The sequence below is a fragment of the Haplochromis burtoni genome, unplaced genomic scaffold (assembly GCF_018398535.1).
Source record: "Haplochromis burtoni strain Fernald_Lab_line unplaced genomic scaffold, NCSU_Asbu1 Contig_76, whole genome shotgun sequence".
In the NCBI taxonomy this organism is placed as follows: domain Eukaryota; kingdom Metazoa; phylum Chordata; class Actinopteri; order Cichliformes; family Cichlidae; genus Haplochromis; species Haplochromis burtoni.
In genome coordinates, this window is record NW_024582437.1 from 417,631 (window position 1) to 442,095 (window position 24,465).

General features: G+C 39.4%; 3 protein-coding genes across 5 annotated transcripts in view; 2 read left to right on the plus strand and 1 right to left on the minus strand.

The window, feature by feature from the left end:
• Positions 1–831: 831 nt before the first annotated feature.
• Positions 832–8,299, minus strand: ebag9 (estrogen receptor binding site associated antigen 9). Its single transcript, XM_005924312.3, has 7 exons — positions 8,006–8,299; positions 7,589–7,683; positions 7,194–7,275; positions 6,904–7,059; positions 5,619–5,729; positions 5,149–5,240; positions 832–1,647 (listed from the first exon to the last, which is right to left on the minus strand). Exons 2-7 carry the CDS (start codon positions 7,669–7,671, stop codon positions 1,530–1,532), a joined length of 642 nt encoding a protein of 213 aa, XP_005924374.1. The 5' UTR covers positions 7,672–7,683; positions 8,006–8,299; the 3' UTR covers positions 832–1,529.
• Positions 8,300–8,346: 47 nt separating this feature from the next.
• ttk (ttk protein kinase) lies at positions 8,347–19,261 on the plus strand. 3 transcript variants are annotated; one of them, XM_042221851.1, is made up of 25 exons: positions 8,347–8,477; positions 9,555–9,642; positions 9,725–9,947; positions 10,031–10,137; positions 10,229–10,372; positions 10,526–10,637; positions 10,720–10,801; positions 10,919–11,034; positions 11,215–11,302; positions 11,558–11,666; positions 11,770–11,995; positions 13,746–13,852; positions 14,399–14,542; positions 14,663–14,832; positions 15,062–15,207; positions 15,467–15,593; positions 15,885–15,977; positions 16,091–16,248; positions 16,387–16,538; positions 16,658–16,782; positions 17,718–17,792; positions 17,889–18,065; positions 18,232–18,328; positions 18,413–18,498; positions 18,581–19,261. In XM_042221851.1, exons 2-25 carry the CDS (start codon positions 9,555–9,557, stop codon positions 18,647–18,649), a joined length of 3,021 nt encoding a protein of 1,006 aa, XP_042077785.1. In that variant the 5' UTR covers positions 8,347–8,477; the 3' UTR covers positions 18,650–19,261. The 3 variants fall into 3 exon arrangements, with proteins under 3 accessions (XP_042077785.1, XP_005924372.1, XP_005924373.1); XM_005924310.3 differs by lacking the exon at positions 8,347–8,477 and adding an exon at positions 8,852–8,978; XM_005924311.3 differs by lacking the exon at positions 8,347–8,477 and adding an exon at positions 8,852–8,978 and having other exon boundaries at positions 11,773–11,995.
• A 575-nt stretch (positions 19,262–19,836) lies between these two features.
• bckdhb (branched chain keto acid dehydrogenase E1 subunit beta) overlaps positions 19,837–24,465 on the plus strand; it is a 98,532-nt gene continuing 93,903 nt past the window's right edge. The window contains exons 1-3 of the mRNA XM_005924309.3: positions 19,837–20,227; positions 22,548–22,625; positions 22,819–22,887. Coding sequence (XP_005924371.1) covers positions 20,050–20,227; positions 22,548–22,625; positions 22,819–22,887 — 325 coding nt within the window. The 5' untranslated portion in view covers positions 19,837–20,049. The remainder of the gene's footprint in view (positions 20,228–22,547; positions 22,626–22,818; positions 22,888–24,465) is intronic.

Below are 24,465 nucleotides of genomic sequence, written 5' to 3' on the forward strand. Positions count from 1 at the left end.
ACAGCAGAGATACAATTTGTCAACTCTGGACTCATTACTTTATATTAGTCCTATGTTGTGCTCAATCACTGCTATTTTTACCATTAAGCATGTGTGAAAACAGGATTTTAATGATTAATTTCTGAAAAAAAATCACGACGTGCAAAATTTAAAAAGGAAAACATGACATGCAGCCTTTGTCAGTGAAAATAACGGGGAAAGGGCATTTCCAAAGAAAATAAATCCACACCTGCTTTTAATTTCATTCTTGAATCTATTCATGCTCGAATTATTTTCATATTCATTTTATCATTGAAATTTTAACAGAAATTTTGTCAGTAAATCATTGAATAATATTAACCCAGATATGTCTTCTTTGACTTGCTTTGCACCATTTATCACAAGTCATGGATGAACACATGCTGTATCTGCACTTGCCAACGTTTCCATGACAACACTGACTGGGAATTTCATTACAATGACGCATTACAAGATGCTCAGTCAGAAGCACTTACTTAAAATGATGTGCTAGGAAACGTTTATCCATCAGCCCATTATTTGCCAAGATTACTGTATGAGTGTCCATTGTGATGATGACCCATGTATTTTAAGTACTGGGTCTCTGCAGACAATTCATCAACTATTTAACAGCAGAGCAAGATTTCCTCCCCCAAGATAAAAGGGGGGAAAAAAAGACGCCTCGATCACTGGAAATTCTCCTTCAATATTAAGGGCTGACAAAAATGAGTGAATGGCAGAGAGATGCAGTGAGATTACCATGGGAACCCACAGCTAACATCTGCATTGGCTACGTTCTAGTCTACCATCATGTATCCACACGCACTTTGAAAATTTCCAGCCTTCATTTTAATGCAGATTTCCAGCGAAATAAGGGCCATACAGCACAGGGAGATAATGTGAAATATAAAAGCATCATTCATTAAAAAAAAAAAAAGAAAAGAAAAGAAACAGCGAACAGATCAGTTGTCAGACAAAGACATAAATATTTAAAAAAAAAATAAAAAATCAAGCAAACCAAGGGATTTCACTGGTATTCAATGATGCATAAAATAAATTAGACGTCCTTGCCTTTTGAGGTTGTAAAAATTACAAAAAAAGAGAGAAATGTACTCCCTGTGTATGTTTCAACAGGTAGTACAAGTACCGGTTTATTTACAAATGTTCCTGGAAAATCCAAAATGGAAGATTTTCCAGCAGATTTAATCATAATCTCAGAAAGCTACTTCTGACCTTTAACCTAAAATGATCTGGATGGTATAAACAAAATCTCCCTTAAAGACCAAAATGACCCTGCCACATGAAGAGTGAGAATACCCGCTGCCCTCAACATTGCCATGTTTTATGCCGCTGCAGATGGAAAACACACTAAAATGCTGCTGGTGGAAAAAAGGAGGAGGACAATCTGCTAACATGTGAGTAGTGTACAGTAAGAATCCTGGTAGGTTTGGTGACTTTAAAGACAGAGCTAGCATCTTTGCCCCTCCCCCACCCCCAATTCCTGTTCCTCAAAAGTGAGCCTCTTTAAAATGTTATGAGAGCTTGACGGCAATTTTCTGCTCCTTCTTCATCATTCTCTGAGCTTCTTTCTCCATCTTTTTCCTCTGCTGCTCCATGAAGCGCTTCTCTCTCTCAGCCATCTTCTGTTGTCTGTTTAAAAAACAAAAGCAAAACACAAAATTATAGTATAAAAAATAAAAATAAAATAAAAATAAAAATAATAGGTGACAGGAAGTGATGTCACACCAAAGCATGTCACCAAAAGCTAGGTCAGCTGAGAATGGGGGAAAACAAAACCCTGCTTTTTGTGCCACTGCTGACAAAGTATTATCAAACACTGCCATCTGGTGGCCATGAAATGAACATACACATTTAGAAAAGTGATGACTGCAAGAAGAAATATAATGGGCCCATTATTCTCGCTGTATTGATGTTGTGTGCAAACAGTGATGTCGCCACAGTTCGGTATCATTTTATACCAGCACTGAGGGTGCGAGTACCGGCTGGCGTATTCTACTCAATGATAGGTCATCACTCAGACAAATCTTCCACATCAGTGCAAGCATAGGAAGAGAAGTCAAAACCAGAAGCAAAGAAGTAGTTTTTTTTGTTTGGGGTTTCCCACAAAGTCATCTGTATCTGTATAATCTGTGAATACCTGAACATCTGTAGTGATCATCAAATAGCAGTACAAAAACAAAAAACTAACTAACAACAATAACCCCCTGCCCCTCCCAAAAGAACAAAACAAAAAAACCCAACATTGTACACTCGTGTTCTAACTACAAAGACGTGAGGTGCACAAACAACCGAAATGCCAAAGTGCAGCTTTCGGCAGCGGATGCGAGACCACTGTTGACGTGCAGTGCCGTTCACGAGGACAAGAGACGGCGAGCATAATGGGCTCACGAGACTTCTTTGAGTTGTGTGAGATAAAAACAAATGAAAAATTAAAATACTTTTATAGAGCTATGTTGTTGTTTGTTTTTTTAATCTGAACAAATAACACCATCTATTAGAGCAGGGGTGTCAAACTTATATGAGCTGTGGGCCACTGCTGGCACTGTCATCTCATTGGCAATCCACTTTAGTGTTCAAGTAGTACAAAAAACCCCAAACAAACAAGAAAACACCCAAAATTATTTCTGAAAATACAGTGGGGTTTTTTTTTCTCCTTTTAATATATTGTATAACAAGACAAAATTGCAAACGTGAACGCAATTCTTTTTCCTCACTCTTAACTAACTGAAGCCATTCATTGAACTACCACATAATGGTACTCTGGTACTCTCTCTCTGGCCACACGCGTGAAAGGTCTTCTGCTATAATTTTATTCATATTTAACAAAATAAAAATGCAGGCATAAGTGTACACATTAGTTTTTGACTGCTAGCGAAAATTTTTCTCTTTACAAATAACTCTCTTACTGAACTAACATATGTTTGTACTCTCTGCCCATATTGCCTTCATATTAGATAATTTTCTGCTTATAAAAGAACTTATTTTAACATTGCACTCAGCAACAAATAAATACTCCCCAACAAAAAAAGTAACTTCAAGGACCAAACTGTATTATATTTCTAAGGGCCGCAAACACCGGTGATGTGTGCCGCAAGTGGTCCCCGGGCCGCGAGTTTGAGACCCCTGTAATAGAGGATAAGCTAAAGGAAACTAGAGGAACTAAATATGAATTAACTGCTAATAACCAGCTATGTTAACAATCTATGTTTTTTACACCAAGATTAAGAAATTCTGTTGTAAGACTGGAAGCAAAGATTTCTTATTTTTCAGTTTAGACACCTCTGTCCTCACTGGTAGGAGGTGTGAGGAAGAGATGCAAGGAACCCATGTGTTTGCATAATAAAAGGTTTGATCACTCTCTTGTTTAACATAATTTCCCCCCTAGTCTGCAAAAAATTACAATTAAAAATAAAATAAAAAATAAAAAACAGCATTTCACAGGAGGCATCTACTTGGGGTCATTTAGATGACAGCTAAGAAATCCAACTATAACCTGGTGTGCATTAGCACAAGGATTGTGAATAATAATCTTTTACAACTGTGTTGTGTTGTAAAAAATGTTTTTCTGTGTAAATACAGACAGATTGTTGTATGTGGCCATGAAACCTGTTGTTGTAAAGAGAAGGGAGGGAGAGCTTTGCCGTGCTTACAAGATTACTACTACGCCGCACAACTGAAGCCCCTGGTAAACTGGTGCTCCCCAAACTATGAAGCTAAATGGAAAAATATGGAAATTACACAATTAGACTTCCCACTACAGTCACTTTTAGGAAATAAGAACCAAGCTGAAAAATTTTACTAAAGATTTGAACCATTTGACCCGGTTCACCCTGAAACTATGGTTCAGGGTAGTGGGGAAACTACAAATAGAAAAACAGGCTAGGACCTTGAATTGGATAGCTTATGACCCGGAGTTTGTGCCTGCCAGGCTGGATGGGACCTTTAAACAGTGGTCTCTGAGAGGAATTACTTCTTTTTGTTCACTAGCAACAAATGGGGGATTCCAAAGCTATGAAACCATCTCAGATACATACGGACTGGCAAAGCATGACTTCTTTAGATACTTGCAGGTTAGAGACTATTACAACAAGACGTTACTAATCAGAGATGAAAACGAATACGACCTAATTCATATCTTCCAAGAGGCATACAAGAGAAAGGACTCTAAAAAGATGGTCTCAAAAATATACGGTAGTATACAAGCCTCTAAAAATCACTCTACGGTGTACATTAAGCAGAAATGGGAGAGGGAATCAGGCTCACTAATTTCAGAGGACAGCTGGTGGGGAATATGTGAGTCTCAGGCTACCACTGCAAATTCAAGGTCCTTAAGAGAGTTTGGTTGGAAGAATGTAGTGAGATTCTTTATCACTCCTAAACTCACAGCTCGGCAAACAGGCTCACAGAGCCGGGGCCTATGTTGGAGAGGTTGTGGAACCCCCATGGTGAACCATTTTCATGTCTTCTGGGCCTGCCCAAGGATCCAGTCATATTGGGGGGAGGTGGCCCTTGAGATATACAAAATAATTGGGATTAAAATAGTCTATTCATTTGATACGTTGTATCTTGGCAAATTGCCTATGGCACTCCCACATAAAGATAATTATTTATTGAAAATACTTTTGGCTGGCTGCAGGAAGGCCATAACCCGAAGATGGCAAAAGGCAGACCCTCCAACTAGGGCCCAATGGCGTGGGGTAGTGGAAGAAATTTTTGGAATGGAAAGACTTACCTTTGCCCTTAGACTCGAGCTTGAGAAATTCAAGAAGCTCTGGGAAAAATGGGTTGTGTACTCCCTTTGTACTGAATAATTGAATATTACCATGATGTAAGAAGATGCTATTACTGGAATTGTGTATGTCTCCTATGCTGACCGTAAGTTTTGTATTCTCATACTGTAAACTGACAAATAAAAAGTTATAAAAAAAAAAAAAACCTGTTGTTGTGCATTCCTCAGTCTTTACTGCAATCAAATCTGGGTTCAATGACAATGTGTTGGAATTGTATCTTAACATGGTTAATAACATAAAAAACACTCCTTGTTCCTGTTGTTGTGTCATAACTGGTTAGTTAAGGTAGCAAACTGGTATTTGCTGTATATAGAAGCAGATGAACTCTTGACCCATTTACCTGAGCACCTCCTCTGCCTCCCAGGCAGCATCAGACTCATCCTCCCAGGCATTTGTGTCCTCCTGCCAGGTGTCCATTTCACCCAGTTCAGCCTGTGGAAATTGACAGTTTGCAGTCTTATATACAGAGATAACACTATGATAACATTTTAGTTGGGAGCCTTTGATGTCTAATACATCATAAACGTCAGTTCACACAAGAGTATTGCAAACTGCATCAAAATTTACTGAACCAGTGGAATAAGAGAAGGGGATTGGTGCATTCTTTTGAAGGCTTACTGAGTCATTCTGACATTTGGGTTTTCTAAGATTCAAGTCCTGCAGCTTTAATAATTTTTTTCACAAGCCTATTTACTGATAAAACAAGTTTTGCTTTCCTTTGATGGCCAACAACTTCTCCTGCATAATTATAAAATTATTAGCATACAGAGTGTAAAACATAAACAGTCTTCCAACAATAGTGTAACTTACTGAGGGGGGAATGAAAGTCATCATATCCTGAGAGGCTGCCAACCTGCTGGAGAAGCCTGCTGAGCCATCAGGCACCAGATAGTTCAAAGGTTCCCTTTTCTTCAACACAATCTTCAATATGAAAACCAGAAAAAAAGAAGAGGAGCTTAGAGTCAAAGTAAAAGGAGTTAATGTTGAATCGCTGCTCAACTATTAATAGGAAGGACAAGCTGAGAATGGGAGATTTTCAAGCAATCACACTGTTACACTACAAAAATTGTATGTCTAGAAATGACAAACCCAACATTTTAAAAGCACTTTACTTCTGCACTCAAACAACTTCTAATCAGTGGCTGCAGGAGTTATCAGGCTATGTATCAAAAGAAGACGTTTCAATCAAAAGCCATGGGTTTGGATCACAAGAAACATTTAATCGCATTCAAAGCATTAATAGCAAAACCTTTACTCTTTACTGTATCTGGATGCCTACAGAATATTTATGTCATGCTTCTTGGTTTAGACAACAGTTAAGAATTTGCTAAAAACAAACAAATAGAGTTATATATTAGATGCCATTTCTTGTTATTACAGGAAATCAAAGCTAAAGTTTTAATATTGCAATGGAATACATAAATGAAACTCTGCACTGCGTGTCTCTTGTTTTACATCTGCCCATTTCTAAACTGAGTAAAAAACAAAGACTAAGATCGACACTGTTTGTGCAAATTACTTCTAGATGCTACTCTTAAGTTTCTAATAGAATATACATTTTATTAACAGCCCCTCGTAAGTAGCCTGACACCAGCTACAGTTATAATATTATTCTTAGAATTTTCTGTGGCATGGATCCATTTAAAACAGTTGGAAAACAAATAGTAGCCTTTCCCTTTGAAGCAGCAACTTTTTTCCGCATCTTCATTGTATTTTGTATCATGTTTGCTTAAGTCAAACACAATAGTCACGGCTTCTTCTTTTTTTTGCTATTACAGTTTTTCCTCATTTACAAAAATAACCGCTTTTCCATCTCTGACATTGTAATGACACCTACGACTCTTCAGTTAAAAAAAGCCAACCACATAAACAAACTATAAATTCCATGACATAGAGTGGCCCTATTACACTTCACCTTATTTTCTGTCATATTTACACTGGTATAATTGTGTATACTCAGCAAACATTGTCAAAGTTCACCACAATTAAGGAGCTGAGCCTCACAGGTGAAGTTTACTTAATAAAAGACAAATTTAAAGGGGTTATACACTTTCATAGACACGGCACAAACTGCTTTGACTTGTTGCAGACATACCTTCTGTGTTTTTCTGATGGTGGGAGCCATGTCTTTGAAGTAGTCCGGCTCTTCATCTACATCGTTGGGTGGAGGGGAGACATTGCCGTTGCCACCTTCAATCTTAATACTTGTAGGAGCCTCTTCATCCCAAGAGCTCCATTCCTCAATCTCTGGCTGTGCAGACAAAAATAAACTAATAAAAACACAATAGTGCCTGAAAGTTATTTGTTTATGAAAACAAGAAAATTGTGTCTCCTGTATGGCAGCCTCTTCTCAAAGCAGTTGCTGATGACTGCTGCAGTACATGCCTGTTTTGGTACAGATGATGAAAAATCCACTGTTGTTGGGAGAGTTATTTGATCACCACTGAGTTTGCGGCCCCTTCCAGTCCTGTGTTACACAATGAAATTAAACTCTCCATTATTATAAAAAGCAGAAACTGCACATTACAGAACACCACAATCAAATCTCTTTACTGTGCATTGTGACAACCTTGCATCCAGCACATGCACAAAAAAGGATCTCTAGTTGTGGTGCTGATGCATGCAAAAATCGTGGTAAATGCTGTGAGTTGCTGTGAGTTTCATAAAGCTAGAACAATATTTTTTAAATCCATATCTCCTATTTTATTTTCAAAAATATCGTAGTAGTGTAAAGATAAATGTCTCATACATGCTGTAATGGACAATGCATTTGTGCTTACCTGCATATTAACCTTTTAAAGAAAGAAAGAAAGCTGGCTAGGCATGTGCAGATCTTAAAAAGACGGAACTGAGAGATGGCCATGATGAAATTGAGCTGGTGGGAAAGAAAAGGAAAGATTTCTGCATCTGATTTTGCAAGTACGGACATGACTTGTATGCTCCACTTGCAGCAAAGCAGACGAATATTTACACAGGACTGCGCGAAAACAAAATCTGTAAGCGTTTATAAACGCTTAATCTCGAGAGCCGTGCCACGAGCACCTCACTGAAATACGAACCCGTATTTATTCACCATAGAATAAGACCGAGCTTAAGGCTAACGTTAACAATGCAAGTTCTTTACTCATGAAAACAACCGAGCTGTACCTACTAATAAAATATGCGTCTCTACAATCATAAAAAAGATACAAACTCACCTTATAAGATGCCAATAGACTGTATGAAAGGCAACTGCTTCCTTCTTGTGTGGCAGAAGAGACAAGTTCATTTATTTGCTAACCTCTGCTTGCTAGCTTAGCCCACAGGAAAACATATTTCTGAACCCTTTTAAACTATTCCTACGACGACACATTGGCGGTGACAGTTTAATTCACTGTTATGTCAAAACAATAGCGGTATCAGCTCCGCAACCCAGTTTTGTTTCATGACAAAAGTCCTAAATTTGTGTCGTCTCTCGTCTCTGTCCCATGGCTGCCATCTTTGAACTGGGAGGAGCAGAAACACAGGAAGCGTGATTGTGCTGTATTCAAGTGCTGTTGGGAAAAAAAGGGAGAGTATGTAATACAGGAGAGAATGGAGAAGACATGCACTGTATGGCTTTATGGCGAAGAACCTGCACTACAGATTTTATGCTGGCTTTGAGAGAGTTGATGGTCACATATAGAGAAGGTCAGTGTCTTTGTGGAGCTACAGAAAGCATATACAGCATCATAGGGTGCCAAGAAAGGAACTGTGGTATTGCATGAGGAAGTCAAAAGTGGTAGACAAGTATTTGAGGGTGATACAGGACACGTATGAGGACAGCAAGATTACATCAGACATCGGCTCTGAGCCCCTTCTTGAAAAATATTTGCATATTTCAATTTATACACGTTCAAAATACAAACTAGAAGTATTTCTAAAAATTACAACGCGCTGGTAAATATCTATAGATACTTCTCAAAAACGTTTAGAGAGACACGCGTCTCCCTTATATTCATCCTTTATTATTGTCGTCTTGCTTGTTTGTAAACTGAACGCATCGTGACGTCATCACAAAGACCCAATCAATACACAACGCCAACGGAAGTGGCATATTTGAAATCTGGCAGTTGAAGTCGAGCCTTTTTCTCCGTGTATTGTGCTGTAATTCCCGTCGCAAGAGACTTTTTTGTGGCAGGCCTAAACACGGTGAGATGGTTTTCGCTTTACTGCACTTTAACGTCATGTTTTTTAAAGTGTTCTAATGCGTGTTTAACTTCACTTGAGTGCGCGAGTCTTCGGCACAGTGGGGAGATTTGATGAGCAAGTTATCTTGAGCAAAATTGCTACATGCTACCTAGCCGGAAAATGAGCTAGCCCCGATTGTAAACACGAAGCTATCCAGGTTTATAAGGAAAGCATTTGTTCAGTAACTTGTCTTCAACTTGTTATCTAGGTTATTTCTTGCTGCTCACCAAGTCAGCATATAGTACCTTCTAGGTATTCCTCACCTTAGAATGAGAAATCACACAAAACTGGTAACTTAATGTTAATTAAATACTGAGAATTGTCTCAGTGTTGGTTACTCCTTTAACAACAGCTCTGGATTTCTTTTTAAATGTCTGCAGTCCTAGCTCCCCATTATTAATAACTGTTAATAAACGCGTCATATTAACATTAAATTGCATTTTCTGTGCTGGATTTTGTGTTCTTGTTATTCAAGCAAAATGCTTATATTCATTTGGGCTCATTTGTTATTTGTGTTGACTGAACTCATCATTTCAGATGGAGGAAGAGGAGCACACAGACAGAAAGCAGAAACTTGCCATGCTTTATCAAAAGCTTAACAAAATTAAAAAGTATCTCAATGAAGGTAACAAAGGATTAACAAGTAGTCATGTATGCCAGATGTCTGCATTGCCGTGCATAACTGTGACACTTTGTGCTTGTTACAGATGACACAGACAATATTAACCAGGTCATTGGCTCAAACTCACCCGAATCATGTCTTTCATATTTGATGGACTTGGAGAAAAAAGGAGACCCTCACTTGGATAGTAATCACCTCACCAGGCTCATTGACTTTTATACCAGGGTGTTCTCCAATATGCCACTGGGAAAACACTGTCATAATGAGAGCTACGCAAGGATGTTGGTCAGATTTGCAGAGCTGAAAGCGTGAGTAGAAATCCTGTTCTTGGTTTAATTATATTTTCATCTGTGCATTCACTGAGTCATTTATTTATTTATTTTTCTATTAGAATTCAAGATGTCAGTGAGGCAGAGCCTAACTTCAACGTGGCAAGGTCCCACAGCCAGAATTTTGCATTTGTCCACATTGCACATGCACAGTTTGAGATTTCTCAAGGTAGACATGTGATGTTTGTCCTTCAAAACATGTGCCAGTTCTCAAGAAATGCTATGTAGAATATTTAATTGAATCTCTAACACTTTACCAGGCAACGCAAAGAGAGGCATCTACATATTGCAGAATGCTGTTCAGGTGGGTGCCCAACCGAAAGAACAGCTGGAGGCTGCTTTGCGAAGAATTCAGAATGGAAAAGCACAACTATGGAGTTCAGAGGATAAGGAAAATTTACCAGGTGAGCATTCATGTTTATCTTGTGTCATTATATACATGTTGCTGTTTGACTTGACTGTCTAGCAGTAGAAAGTCACAATAGAGCTCAAATGTAATAATGCCCTTTTCCCAATCATGCTTTTCTCTTCTAAATATTTTGTTTTCTTTCTGTCAGTACCAAACAGTGATGCACAGGACTCTGTCAAAAAAGGCTCAGAGTTACAAAAAGTAAGCAGAACGTCAGATGGGACAGGTGACTTGCAGCTCTCAAGTATTTTTAGTTCGGGGTAAGAATAAAGTGGTTCTCAACCTCCCAGAAGGCTTTTTCTAAGGGGGAACATCTGACATTTTTTGTTCTCTGTCCTTCAGGAGGGACTCCCTTGGTGGAGCACCAGATGACCAACTACCAGGCTGGAGGACAGGATCTCAGCGCAAGAGAGCAGTTGGAATGGTCTGTGGGGTTTGTTTGTTTGTTTGTTTGTTTTTTCACTTGAAACTGTTCCGTGTTACCCATTACCAAAAGGTCTTTGAGGATCCCAAGTTCTGCTCTTACATTTTTGCTTTGTAGCCAGCAAGAGTTCCCATAGTACCTTTCTCTATCCCAGAAAAGGATGATGATGATGACTACAATAATAGCAGGGTCTCCAAAGGAAGCGATGCATCAATCCCCACAAGTTTGTCCAGGTATGTTTATGTTTATTTATTTTGGTTAAAATGTAGTGAATGTAGGCAGGGGGTGGGATGATCTGAGAAATACAATTGAAATATATGTAATTAAGTGAATTTACTTTGCGTGTAATGTCCTGCAGTGTCAATGAAACCTATATCAGGTTTGTTCATGCTTAATTTGTGTCACTGTCTTAGGCAAACATCTGGTTCAAATATGAACCCAATATTTGGGCTATCCTCCTCAAAGAACAGTGTTGTGGATCGGGATATAGTGTGTGTTCAAGTGAGTACAAATAAACGTATTTGTACCTCTCAAATTCCACACTTGGTGGCTTTCGTTTCTAATGATCTGTTGTGTGAAGAACCTTAGCTTGAGCCAAAGAAAGAAACGTTGAATCCTTTTTTGTGTGTGTGTGTGTGTGTGTGTGTGTGTGTGTGTGTGTGTGTGTGTGTGTGTGTGTGTGTGTTTTGTGTGTGTGTTTGTGTGTGTGTGAGTGTGTGTGTGTGTGTGTGTGTGTGTGTGTGTGTGTGTTCTCAGCAACCAGCTCTTAGTCCAGAGAAATCCACCTGGGAGGACCAGGCAGCCATAGACTCAACCACAACTCTCCTTCACACATGTTACACAAAGAACGCCTCAAGAATGGAAGGTACTACATTACATATTTCCATGTGGAATCTTATTTTCTATAGTTGTGTGAATGAAAGACACTGTGTCCCCTTCTCTGTTTTCATGACTGTTTTCCTTTCTAGCAGATGTAACCTACAATTTCGATCAGGTCGTCAATTCCAACTCTCCCGAGTCATGTTGGGCATTCCTGACTAACCTGGAGAAGAGAGGGAACCCTCACACAGACATCAACCTTCTGAATAAGCTCAAGGACTGTTACTCTAAAGTCTTCTTCAAGCTGCCAGTCAGACAATACAGCAAAAATGCCACCTACGCCAGAATACTAGTCCGATATGCAGAACTAAAAGGGTGTGTGCCCCATCATATCATTCACAATAATACCAATATAAATTTTTATAAAAGTGTTAAATCATGATATCAATGATTCGTTGGAGCCATGCGTTTATGTTTCTCAGTGGGCAAAACAATGAGACAAAGCCAAGCATGTCTCAGCCACATGCCAGCCTCCTAATTTAACAGCGTTCAACAAAGCACAGTACTCTGCTAAATTTCTGCTAAAGGTGGGAACAAGATTTTTAGATTTGAATCTTATTATGTGGCTCCTAAAGAGTTGCAAGGTTGTTATTTATTTATTTTTTATGTTAAATTAAAAATTGTTAAGTTATACTTTTACTTTGAGTTACAAGGAATACACTACCTGGGCTGCTTTTGCACTTACATTTGACTTATCCTCTGGATATAATGCTGTCGTTATGGTTGCATTGGTACTGCTAGCACCTTGTGGCAATAAATTCACACTTTGAATTAGGTTGTCACTGGAAAAACAAAGATGGAAAAGGCAATGCATTTTGTTTTAACTAATAAATCTTCTGCCTGCAAGCTGCAATCACTGATAAAACATAATATAATTTATATCTTTATTGCAAATTTCCTTGAAATGTTGTGAAATGATCGGTAGTCACCTGAAATGGTTTTCCAACAGTCTTGAAGGAGTTCCCAGAGATGCTGAACATGTGTTGGCCTTTTTGCCTTCAGTCTGCGGTCCATTTCATCCCAAACCATCTTAATTGGTTTAGATCAGCTGGTCCTACCAAATGTAAACCAGATGGGATGGAATGTCGCTGCAGGATGCTGTGGTGGCCAAGTTGGTTCAGTGTGCCTTAATTTTGGAGTAAATCTCCAACAGTGTCACCAGCAAAGCACCCACACACCATCACACCACCTCCTCCGTACTTCACGATGGAAACCATGCATGTGGAGATGATCTGTTCACCTTTTCTGCGTCACCCAAAGATGGAACCAAAGATCTTGAATTTGGATCTCAAATTTGGACTCACCAGACCAAGCACAGATTTCCTCTAGTCTAATGTCCATTCCCTATGTTTCTTGGCCCAAACGAATCTCTTCTGCTTGTTGCTTTTCTTAGTAGCTGTTTGACCCTAAAGGCCTGATTGAGTCTTGCCTGAACAGTTGACGTAGAAATGTGTCTAGTAGAACTCTATGTGGCATTTATCTGCTCTAATCTGTTGTGCTGTTAACTTGTGGTTTCTGAGGCTAGTGACTCGAATGACTTTATCCTCAGCAGCAGAGGTGAATCTTGGTCTTCCTTTCCTGGGGCGGTCCTTGTGTGAGCCAGTTTCATCATAGCGCTTGATAGTTTTTGCGACTGTACTTGAGGACACAGTCAAAGTTTAAGCAATTTTCCAGACTGACTGACCTTCAGTTCTTAAAGTAATGATGGACTGTCATTTCTCTTTACTTAGCTGATTTGTCCTTGCCATAATATGAATTCTAACAGTTGTCAAATAGAGCTGTCAGCTGTGTACCGACCTGACTTCTGCACAGCACAACAGATGGTCCCAACCCCATTAAGAGGGAAAGAAATTACACAGTGAAACGCTGACAAGGCACAACTGTGAAGTGAAAACCATTTCAGGTGACTACATCATGAAACCCACTGACAGAAGACCAAGGTTTTGCAGTGCTGTCAACTGTCCACATAGCCTTTCAGTACCACCAAAAAAAGCATTGGCACAACCAAATGATAGCTATCAGTACTGCTCTTTAAGTGTATCATTGTTTCCTTTTTCTTCTGGAGGATCGAGGATCCAGATGAAGCACAGGACCACTTCATAGTTGCAAGATCCAACTGCAAAGCCTTTGCCTTTGTCCACATAGCACATGCCCAGTTTGAGGTCTCTCAAGGTATGTAATTTTCTGGAACCACATTCTCAAAACAAAAAGCTGAAAATAAGGAGCAACTCGACATTGTTTTGCACAACTTCAAGACTCCTCCTTGAAGAATTTAAATTTAAAGGTGGCACCACTTTGGAAAAATAATAGGTAGTCCAGAGCGGCGATGTACTGCTGTAAAAGCAACTAATTAAGTCGGTGCTTTAGAAAAACAGTATTGCCATAACTGAAGCCAGTTGCTGTAGTGTAACTTTATTACAGAAAGATCATTGTAATCAGTAATCACAATGTTTTTAATAAATGTCTATCTCAGTGTAATCTGTTACAATAAGGTCCCATATACACCTGGAAGGAACATGATTTTTGTCTAGATCTGATCGATGGATCACTATGTCTGCATAGTTTATTCAAAATGCATGCCAAGCATTTGCTAGCGAGTGAAAAGTTTTGTCTGTATTTTGTGTTGTTTAGCCATAAGAATGTCTACTAATCAATCAATCGTTCATTAAAACATAATTGAAGTGCCATTTATTTATGCCCCTACTATCCTCTTTTTAGGTAATGTCAACAAAGCAACTTCAATTCTGCACAAAGCCCACACTTTAAATGCGAAGCCAGCCGAGCTCCTGGACATGGCCATACATAACCTTAAAGCTGGAGAGAAACGGCTACTGCCCACCAGTGAGGAGGACCCTCCCACAGGTAGAGATCTAAGTCAGTTCATTGTATGGGTCAAAACTTGAACATGCTTTTAAATTTAAATTAAATTTAAATACATTGTTATTTTTTAAATGCATTATATATTTTCCAAATTTCTTTTAGATTTGCAAGCAAGTGCTCCCGTAATGTCTGCATGTGGTGGAATCCAGGAAGTACAGCTTCCTGCTCGGGTCCCTGTCAGACGTTCGGTAGAGCAGCCTAAACCTGCGAGCAGGGAGCCTTTATCGGAGTGGAAGATCCCAACTTCCATCAACCGGCATGTTTCTCCTGAGGTCTGATGGCCCTTTTTAAATCTACTGCTAAATTTTTAGATACACTGATTTTAGTTTGTTTTTTTTCTACATGCAAACTGGTGTTAGCTTATGTCTTCCCTGTGAAATATCCAAAGACTTGGTGGGTGTTTATTATCTTCACTTAGAACATGTATGTAAACATTTATTTTGATTATGTCTCAAAACCTTAAACGTTTTTTTTGTTGTTGTTTTTTTTCCCCCTTATAAGGTTAAACAGACAACACCCCCTGAACCTAGACCCATTCCTCGTCTGGCAGAATCTTTCCTTACACCATCCCTCCAACTTCCATCCAAAGCTAACTCACAAACAGTCTGCGAAACGCCTAACAGCAATAGATATCCAGCTGCTAACAGGTAATACTCTGACTTGGGTATTTGTGAAATCTCTCTTTAAATATGCAGCATAAGCAAAAGTGTTTTTTCATATCTGTAATTCTGCTCTTTAGTTTCCATTTGGAACGGTATTTAAATATATGCTTTATTGTAGGGTGCTAAAAAGTTGCGCTAAAAGTCAATTCTACTTCAAATCAATAAGCTAATACTTTTGTATTCTAGAATATTTCTATTGAAATAAAATGTCACACTCTGCATGCCTGTATTTGTCCCCTCTCAGCTTCATTACTCCTGTTGTAAAGAGAGGCCCTGAAGTGTCTTCCTCTGCAGCAGCGGCACACAGAGCTGGGCCTGCTCAGCAGCCATGCACACCTCTAAATCAAACGTTGTGTGCCCAGACACCACAGGTATATGTTCATGCCCTCCTTTTGGTTTTGTCTTATACATTAAAAAAACCCAACAACATACTGTGGAGTTTTTTGTTGCTGTTTTGTTTGTTTTTAATTAAAGATTTTAGATGTGTGTGGGGAAAAGCACTTGATAGTATAAACATTTTTTTTTCCCAGCTTGACTGAACAGTAAACAGTTACTTGAATGCCAAGTAGACAGAGTTCAGTCAGTTGGAAATATCAGCAGTAATTTAAATACTACTCTCAACTTTAATGGGAAACTGTATCTTTGTTTGGATCTCATTTTAGGCTTCCCTCAGTGCGTTGTCCAATGAATCCATTACGATTAAGGGGAAGCAGTTCTTCATTCTGAAGATGATTGGACGCGGGGGATCGAGTAAGGTAACAACAGTGTTAAGGAGTTCCCATAATGCCAAAAACATTTCACCACAGTCTGACAGTCCAGTCGGCCTCTAATCTTGTATTTTAAACAACTGCTTGTTTTCCCCCTCCAGGTTTACCAGGTGCTTGATCATAAAAAGCAGCTGTATGCAGTGAAATATGTGAACCTCGAGGAGGCCGACGCCCAGACTATAGAGAGTTACAAAAATGAAATTGAACATCTGAACCACCTGCAGCAGTACAGCGACCAGATTATAAAGCTCTATGACTAGTGAGTGCACAGCCTATCCAGAAATTATTTTTTAAATTAGGCAGCCTTTTTTCTATTGTTTACCTGAAGTATACATCTCTGCCTCAATAAATGTCCTGATGGTTGTGTTTTTTTGTGGGTTGTGTTTGTTTCTTTCAGTGAAATAACCAACAGCTACATCTACATGTTGATGGAGTGTGGAAACTTGGATCTGAACACTTGGTTGCGAAACCGCAAAACTGTGAACCCTCTAGAGAGGAAGTTCTACTGGAAGAACATGCTGGAGGCCGTCCACACCATCCACAAACACGGTTCATTTCTCTTGTGCCTCCCACTATCAGTTGACTACCACTTTCAGTGTTGTTCAAATGTCATAAATGTCATAGTAACTGATGGTCACTTCTAACCACTGCATGTGTGTTCTGTATAGGAATTATCCACAGCGACTTGAAACCAGCTAACTTCGTCATAGTGAATGCTTCGCTGAAACTGATCGATTTTGGCATCGCAAACAGAATCCAACCAGATGTAACGAGCATCATGAAGGATTCACAAGTAAGTCATACTAATTAATACACTGAACCTCTCGTGTGTCATGTCAGCTTGGGTCCCAAGCAATCAAACTACAAAGGAATGAAATTGCTGGAAAACAATCTGGTGGACTCTAGAGGGGTGATGATATCTGTGCTAGACTGTCCAGTATAGCCTGATAGTCAGACATTTTCTGGTTAGCATGGTCAATGTCTGCATACTTCCAGTCCCAGGCTACAAATGGTATCTGTTCCAGAGTCTTTCAGATAAGATAGATGGAGGGCCACGGTCATTTCTTCCAATAGACCAGCAGATGTTTTGACATCGCAGGAAAAAGCACATTGAATTAATAACACAGATGTATGAATGGGTGCATTCCACTAAGGTGCGGCCCAGATGCTTGTCGGCCTGTGATCATGGCCTACTGGGAAAGTTACAGCAACAGAGCCATTGTTAAAGAAATTTATTTCACCTGTGTGGGTTTTTTTGTTTTTTTTTTGTTGTTTTTTTTGGAGGATTTTTTTCTTCTTCTTCTTTTGCTTTAATAAATCAAAATCTCTGCAGGGGTGGTGTCCTAAGTATATTGTAGCATCTTTGAAACGACCTGCTGAAGTTCAAAAAACAGAATGGTCTTTAAAGGAAATGGAGAGAGAATATCTAGTGAGCGGCTTTTCACTGGGTAAAAATGCCAATCAGAGGAAGGCTGAAGCAGAGCTAAAACGGCAACTCTTCAGACACTGGATGAAGTCAGGGATTGCACCAAGATACAGAAGAATGATTTTGAACTTCAAACCATGCAAAGCAACTCTAAATGAGCATACTGTGAGGGACAACAGAAAATGACAGTTTTCTAATTTAAGTTCTGTTAAATAAGTTGAAGCTGCAGCTCAGCTTAAGGATGTCAATCAGTTGGGAAAAATGGCTTAACATGTGTAACACGTAATCATTTGTCAACACAGGTAGGAACTCTGAACTATATGCCCCCTGAAGCCATCAAAGACACGTCATCCCAGACAGGAAAAGCACGCTCAAAGGTGTGTTACTTTCGTTTTTACTGATTTGACAGAGTCACTAACCAAACCGAGAATGCAACAGTAGGTAAGACACCTTCTGCTAATTTTGTTCAACAGATCAGCCCCAAAGGTGATGTGTGGTCCCTCGGATGTATTCTGTACTGTATGACTTACGGGAAGACTCCGTTTCAAAGCATCACCAACCAGATCAGCAAGCTGCACGCCATCATCGATCCCTCCCATAAAATAGAGTTTCCTGACATCTCGGAGAAGGATTTGCTCGATGTGTTGAAGGTGAAACGATGCCATAGATGGGACTTCTGTGTTACAGTTTTACACACATTAAAATGAGAATCTGTCCAATCAATTGTTGATGAGTCTTTATTAGAAGTGTTACTGAGGTCATGTAAAATAAAAATATTCAGCTTTTGTTTTGTTTTGTTTTTTTTCCTTTTACCAGAGATGCTTGGTACGAAACCCCAGAGAGAGAATTGCCATTGCAGAACTGCTGGAGCATCCGTATCTGCAGCTCAAACCACAAGCATCACCTGAACACGGTACATGTACATCAATCAGTAACAAGTTTGTGTACTAAGAAGATGCCAGGTTAACGTTAGAAATTCACCTGTACTCTGTTCCAGAATATCCTTCTAACAACGATCTTAAGAAGATCCTGACAGACCTCGCAGCCCTCCAGTCTCCAAACAGCATCATTCGAGCTGCTAATGTAAGAATAACTTCCCAAAATTTCTTCTCAGACTTCTTAAACAAGTTTCTGAAGCGCTAACTTTGCTCTCTCATCGTCACAGAATTTGGCAAGAATGTGCAGCAGTGGCAGGAAGCTGGATGTTGCAGAGTGTGCAAAGTCATCATCTTAACTGCCCTGGAAAATGTGTTGTGGCTGATTTGGTTCTTTTAAACCACTCATAACCACTGAAGTTTCCCTTTTTTGTGAGATAAACAAAGCAGTATCTTTGTTTTTCTTGAAACAAAATAGCACATTGTTTCATTTTTACTCATTAGTAAATATAAGCACAAGCCATTTAGCCATCATTAAAACTACTTGTTTAGTATTGTGTGGTTTAAATCACCAAAAGAACCCCCCAAAAGCTCTGACCTGTAGTCAGAGATGCCAGACATTTGGCAGTGGCTCATTTGGATCCTGTCGGTTGCAGGATGGACTTTCAGTCCCATGGGAATTGACTGGCTTGTTTCAGTGGATCCTGTGAATGCTGTTTCAGATTCTGAGGAGATCAGGAAAAAACTTTGTGTCTGTGTGTTCTTGAACCCTTCCTGAGCAGTTTCAGGGAGTGCTGTTGCCATTACAGGATGTGCTTGGTCTGCAACAGAATTTATGTGGGTAGTACCTTTCAGAAATCCACACGAATGGTAGAATCTCTAAGTGTTACTCACTTAAGTTTGTTTTAATGTTTTGGCTTATCAGTTTGTGCAGTATAGTATAATCCAATAAACATACTATATTGTACCATAAGAGTTTGTGCTTTGTTTTTTTCCATTGACATGTAGAAACTTTTTTTCTTGAACCTGAAGCTTCTTCCTGTGAGGGCAGTAATACTGTCGAGTTGTAATACAAATGCTTTACACACAAATGTAGAAATTTTCATATACTATTGTAAAAAATACTTATACATTTGTACCGTGAGTTGATAAATAAAATAATATATGAAATACATATGAATATATATAAATGAATTACATCACAGGGAACTGTACGGAAGAGGATTAGGGCCACTGGGGAAAAAAGATCTGAGAAAAAAGTAAGAATTAAATTCTGAGATCAAAGTCAGAATTCTGACTTTTTTCTCAGAATTCAGGAAAAGAAGAAAAAAAAAAGGGGTGCCCCTTTTTTTTTTTTTTCAGTGGCCCTAATCCTCTTCCGTAGAACTGAAACTCTGCGTCTAGTGAACGATTTTAGACACCTGTACGTACTGCGCACACCACCCTCCCTTTTGACCAATCACGGCCTCACTCGCTGAGGCTGAGGCAGGAAGAAAAGAAGAGCTCTCACTCCGCCACCATTCCCGGAAATCACAAAGAGTGGGGTCTCTCCTACTCGTATTCTAATGAGTATAGCAATATTTGTTTTAAACAAGCTAGCATGAAATCTCTCAGCGTCGTTTACTGAAGCTTTTGGGAAAGTCCCGGAAGTTGATCGGGAGCGAAACAATTCCCTCCGCTAGAATTGGGAGCTTGCTCTAATAGACGATCTTTAGTCGTAGGTTCATCTTGCCCTCCCTGTTCACTCATAACAACAGTGATGGCGGCTGCTGCTCGGCTCTTCCTTCGAGGTGCAAACTCGAAACTTTCCATCGCTCCCGGCTCCCTGGGGACCACGCTGCTAAAACTGTCGCCGAACTGCAGCTCCCGCACAAAAACACAACGAAGGCATGCGGCACACTTTACCTTTCAGCCTGACCCCGTCCCGTCTCAGTACGGTGAGTGTTTGGCTAACCGGCTAACATGGGGGAGCGGGTCGTGTTGATACCGCTGGAATGTCCTCAGTTCAACCGAGAAATGAGCTGTCACCGTGAATTACACCGTGTATGGTTAAAGGGCGTGAAACAGCTGCACGTGGGGTCTTCTGTTTACTTGTTAAGTCAGAGCAAAAACATTTCTGGCACAACTTCACCTACTTCCAAGGTGCATGGAGAGAATGAAAGAATTCACAATGCAGGAACTCCGGCAACACTTAAGGGAAGACTTTAAGTCTTGTGGCCTTCATCAGGGTCTTGTGACATACTGTCATGCTGTTCATCTTCCCGTAAGTGTTGCTGGAGTTGCACCTTCATCGTCCCTTTGTGAAGCTGTTGTGAAGCTGTCCTCATCATGGAAAGGATCCTACAGTATTATCCTCAACTCTTGACGGCAAGGCTCACCAGTGTGTTGTTGGTGGTGTTTTTTAAATTATTATTATTATCATTATTTTATTCTAGAATAAACCAAAATGGGGATTTGGACATTTTATGTTTAACCTCCTAAGACCCGAACTCTTCCACAACATACATTTTAATTTCTCTTTGATATTTGGGCATATTGGGGCCCGATGAATGTAAAAACACAGAATTACCAGATTTTCTTTTTTACCTTATTTTTGTTTTTAAGGAAAATAAGAGCCACGTATGATGATATTCGTTTAAATTTTTTGATAGAACAGTAGCAGTGTAATGTCCTCGTAAGTGGATATCAGGCCCTTGTAGAGCAAAATTGAGTATTTTGGTCTAAATAACCCAAAATGTGATGTCCACATATGTGGACGCCAGGTCCAAGGAGGTTAATGCAGTGTCTTTGTTTAGGCCCCCCAAAGGATGCTCTGTTTCACTTACATGAAAAGCTCGTGCATCTTGTGGGTTCATAGCCACAGCGTTCATACGACTTCTTGTAAATGGGTCCAGTCTTTTTACCTGGTTAATGAATGCTGAAATAACAAAGCAATAGCACACACCATTGCAGAAAACAGCCCTCGACTTACTTGTTGCCAGACAAGTGAAAGATTTCTGGTTTGATGCTGGGAGGAGACACTGTCTCTTGGCTCAGGAAGGGCACCTGGTGTAAAACTGAGAAAATAAAACATTCAAAGCTACCTGCTGCTACTAAGGAAGTAACTAAAAATGTATTTAATTTTTCCTTGTAGTGTGATCTAGTCCCAGGCTCTAAGCTGATTGCTTATTCTATAATATACTTTTACTTGATCCAGAATCACAACATGGTACTGAAAATTGTAGGTGGGAATCACCTGACACCCCACAATACAATATTATCACAATACTTTAATCCAAATTTTTAACATTTTGCAATAAGCTGAGTATTTCAAAACATAAAGTTCAATTTCAAATTGTTTCAACTGCAAATTATGTACTCAGAGTTAAACTTTTTCAATATCTGTCTTATCCAATAAAATAATGTTATCAGATTTTAGTTATTTTGTTTTTTGTTGTTGGAAAAAAAGATGGTGTCAGTCTACTAACAGTCTGCAATTCAGTGAAGTCAAGTTGCCAACTCTTGAACATGTTTTTAATAATACAGCAATTAACTGCTATAAATCCTCATAAATCACATATCTGTTGTTGTCTGTGTGGACAGAAAGTCACATTTCACTACTCCATTTGTGCTCATCAGCCTTCCTGTTCTGTAGGAATATAACCAGAATACAACCAGCTGGTAGCCAGTTGGCTCAGGTCCTATCGAGTTGTGCTCATTGATAAATATTCATCCAGATTGATGGCAACATGGTGGCAATCTGTATGCGTTTATAAATTAAACAGCAGTTATTTGCAAACCTTCGACAACCTGTCTGAGAATGATTGCAGCTGGTTTGAGTCAGACCGCAACTATTTGCAGAAAGGTTGCCTTCTTTCAAGCGAGTTGAGCCCTCTTTTTTGTTGTGCTTTAATTTATTAATTAAAATATCCATATTTGGCATGCCTGCGTCAATACAATATCGCAATGTTGTAATATATAATATACAATAAATTGCAAAAATATATTGTAATCAAATATTGTAAAACCATGCTGTATCATTTTTTCTTTGCTTTTTTTCCTTTCCTGCCCTTGTTGAAAACATGCTATTCTTTTGTGTTCTTTAATTTGTAACACAGTGTGTACGCCATTGAAAACAGGAAATCAAATCACAGTTGATGTGTTTTTCCTGCAGTACCTGTTCTGTTGAGGCCTAGTTGTGTAAAACCATTAAGACATACGTATTTTTTTATGTGTGAAGTTCTTCATTTTTTTAAAAATTAAGTGTTTCACCTTAAGGTCCTACCCAGAAGATGAACTTGTTCCAGTCCATTACGAGTGCCTTGGACAACACTCTGGCCAGCGATCCTACCGCAGGTAAAAGGCACGCAGACACACTCTGTAAACCTCCAGGCTGCCTAACAATCATGAAAGTATGAATCAAGCTGTCCAAGTTATTGAAATCTAAAACATTCAAAGTGGCTTAATCTAAGGAGTTTTCAGTATTTTTCACTCTTGCGTACTTGAGCACTAACGGTGCTGACTGTATTGTACTCTTGTTTCTCTGCAGTCATCTTTGGGGAAGATGTCGCCTTCGGTGGAGTGTTCCGATGCACAGTGGGGCTGAGGGACAAATATGGTAAGATGCTGCTTTCTATTTTAACGCTGACCTTAAAACAAACGAGGTTTACCTGATTTCAGCGATGCGTACCAATGCACGGCATCACAAAAAAATCATAAAAATGTTTCCCTCCTAATTTAAGTTGTTCTTGGTTGGTATATTGGTGGTAAGGAACATCATTTTGAGCTGTCTTAAGTCAGCCTTTTTCCTCATTGACGTTTGCTTGTTTTGGCTCATGGAAGGTGAAGTTCAGGCAGCTGAACAATGGGTGCTCTGTCAGCATTGTGAAGTATTGAGTAACCATTCTGTTTCCCTCTGTTTCTTTTCCATTGTTTAAAGGTTTTTCACCTTGACTATTACAATTATGAGCATCATGGAAAATAATCTCAAAAAGAGCCCCGTTGTAGTCTTGGAAATAGTGCAAAGTCTGCTAAATCTTACACTGTGACCAAAGACTGACTTGTCTTTAGGTTCTTCAAATGCACGGTAGACATTAAGAATCCCTCTCAAAAGTGACACCTGAATAGTTGAAAGGAAAAAAAAAAATGTTAGTAACCTGTTGTCGGTGTGATTTTTCGCCACTAGATGGCAGCAAAACACTGCTGAGAATCTCACCACCCACTGCTCTGGGAAGGGCCTGTTACTGCCTAGCCTTCACCCAGAGGATCAGCATGAGCTACTGGCACACGTGTCAGTCGTTGTAGGGGAAGCCTTACAATGATATAGTATGAAGCTCACTGTTATAAGTTTTGTTTTTGGGGCTCATTATTTTCTCTGAAGTTTTCTGATATTCTTAAATAGCACACTCAGAATCCTGCAGGTCGTTCAGACAGATCCTGGTGAAGAGGATCTGGCCTGTATGCAGTCTCAGTGACAGCCGGAGAAGCACAGGTGTAATGTATAATGCAGTCAATGGACAAGATATGCTGAAACTTTTGGCACTGAAATGCAGAGCTCCACAGACATAAATACTGTTTTGTGACATCCACTATTATATTTGTTTAAGCAGTTAAGAAATAGTTTTTATCACAACTATTGAATTCATTAACAGTATATTGTTAAAGTTTTAAAAATTGTAATTTTAATCTTGCCTGATCGTTGAGATCCAAATCCTTAAAGAGTGTAATGCTGCAGCTGCTGCTCTACAGCTCTGACAGTCAACATTTTAACTTGTAATAGTCAGAAAATATCGGGTGTCAATAATAATGTTAATGATGCCTCTGTTCCATTTCTAATCAAGTGTCCATATAACCTGTGACAGACTGCCAGGCAATGTGAGGACTGGGTTTTTTCTGTTTTTGTTTCCACACTTGTCTGTTCAGCTTTAATCCTGCAACTTCTCTGGTAACAGTGTACTCACACTGGACTTTTGTCATGACCCGACTCCTCACTTTGAATAGGATCGGCTCACCTTTATATTGATTTCCAGCAGACTATGAGCTGTGGCTTTTATATCAGCTGAGCGTATTAGGGACCTGATAGGGACCTTATTGATGTCATAGAAAGCCAAGAGTAGGAAACAAAAATACTAAAATAGAGCATTTACAGCAGAGCTAAGCATAAGCTTCCAGCAGTCAAGGGTTCATGTGCGGAGGC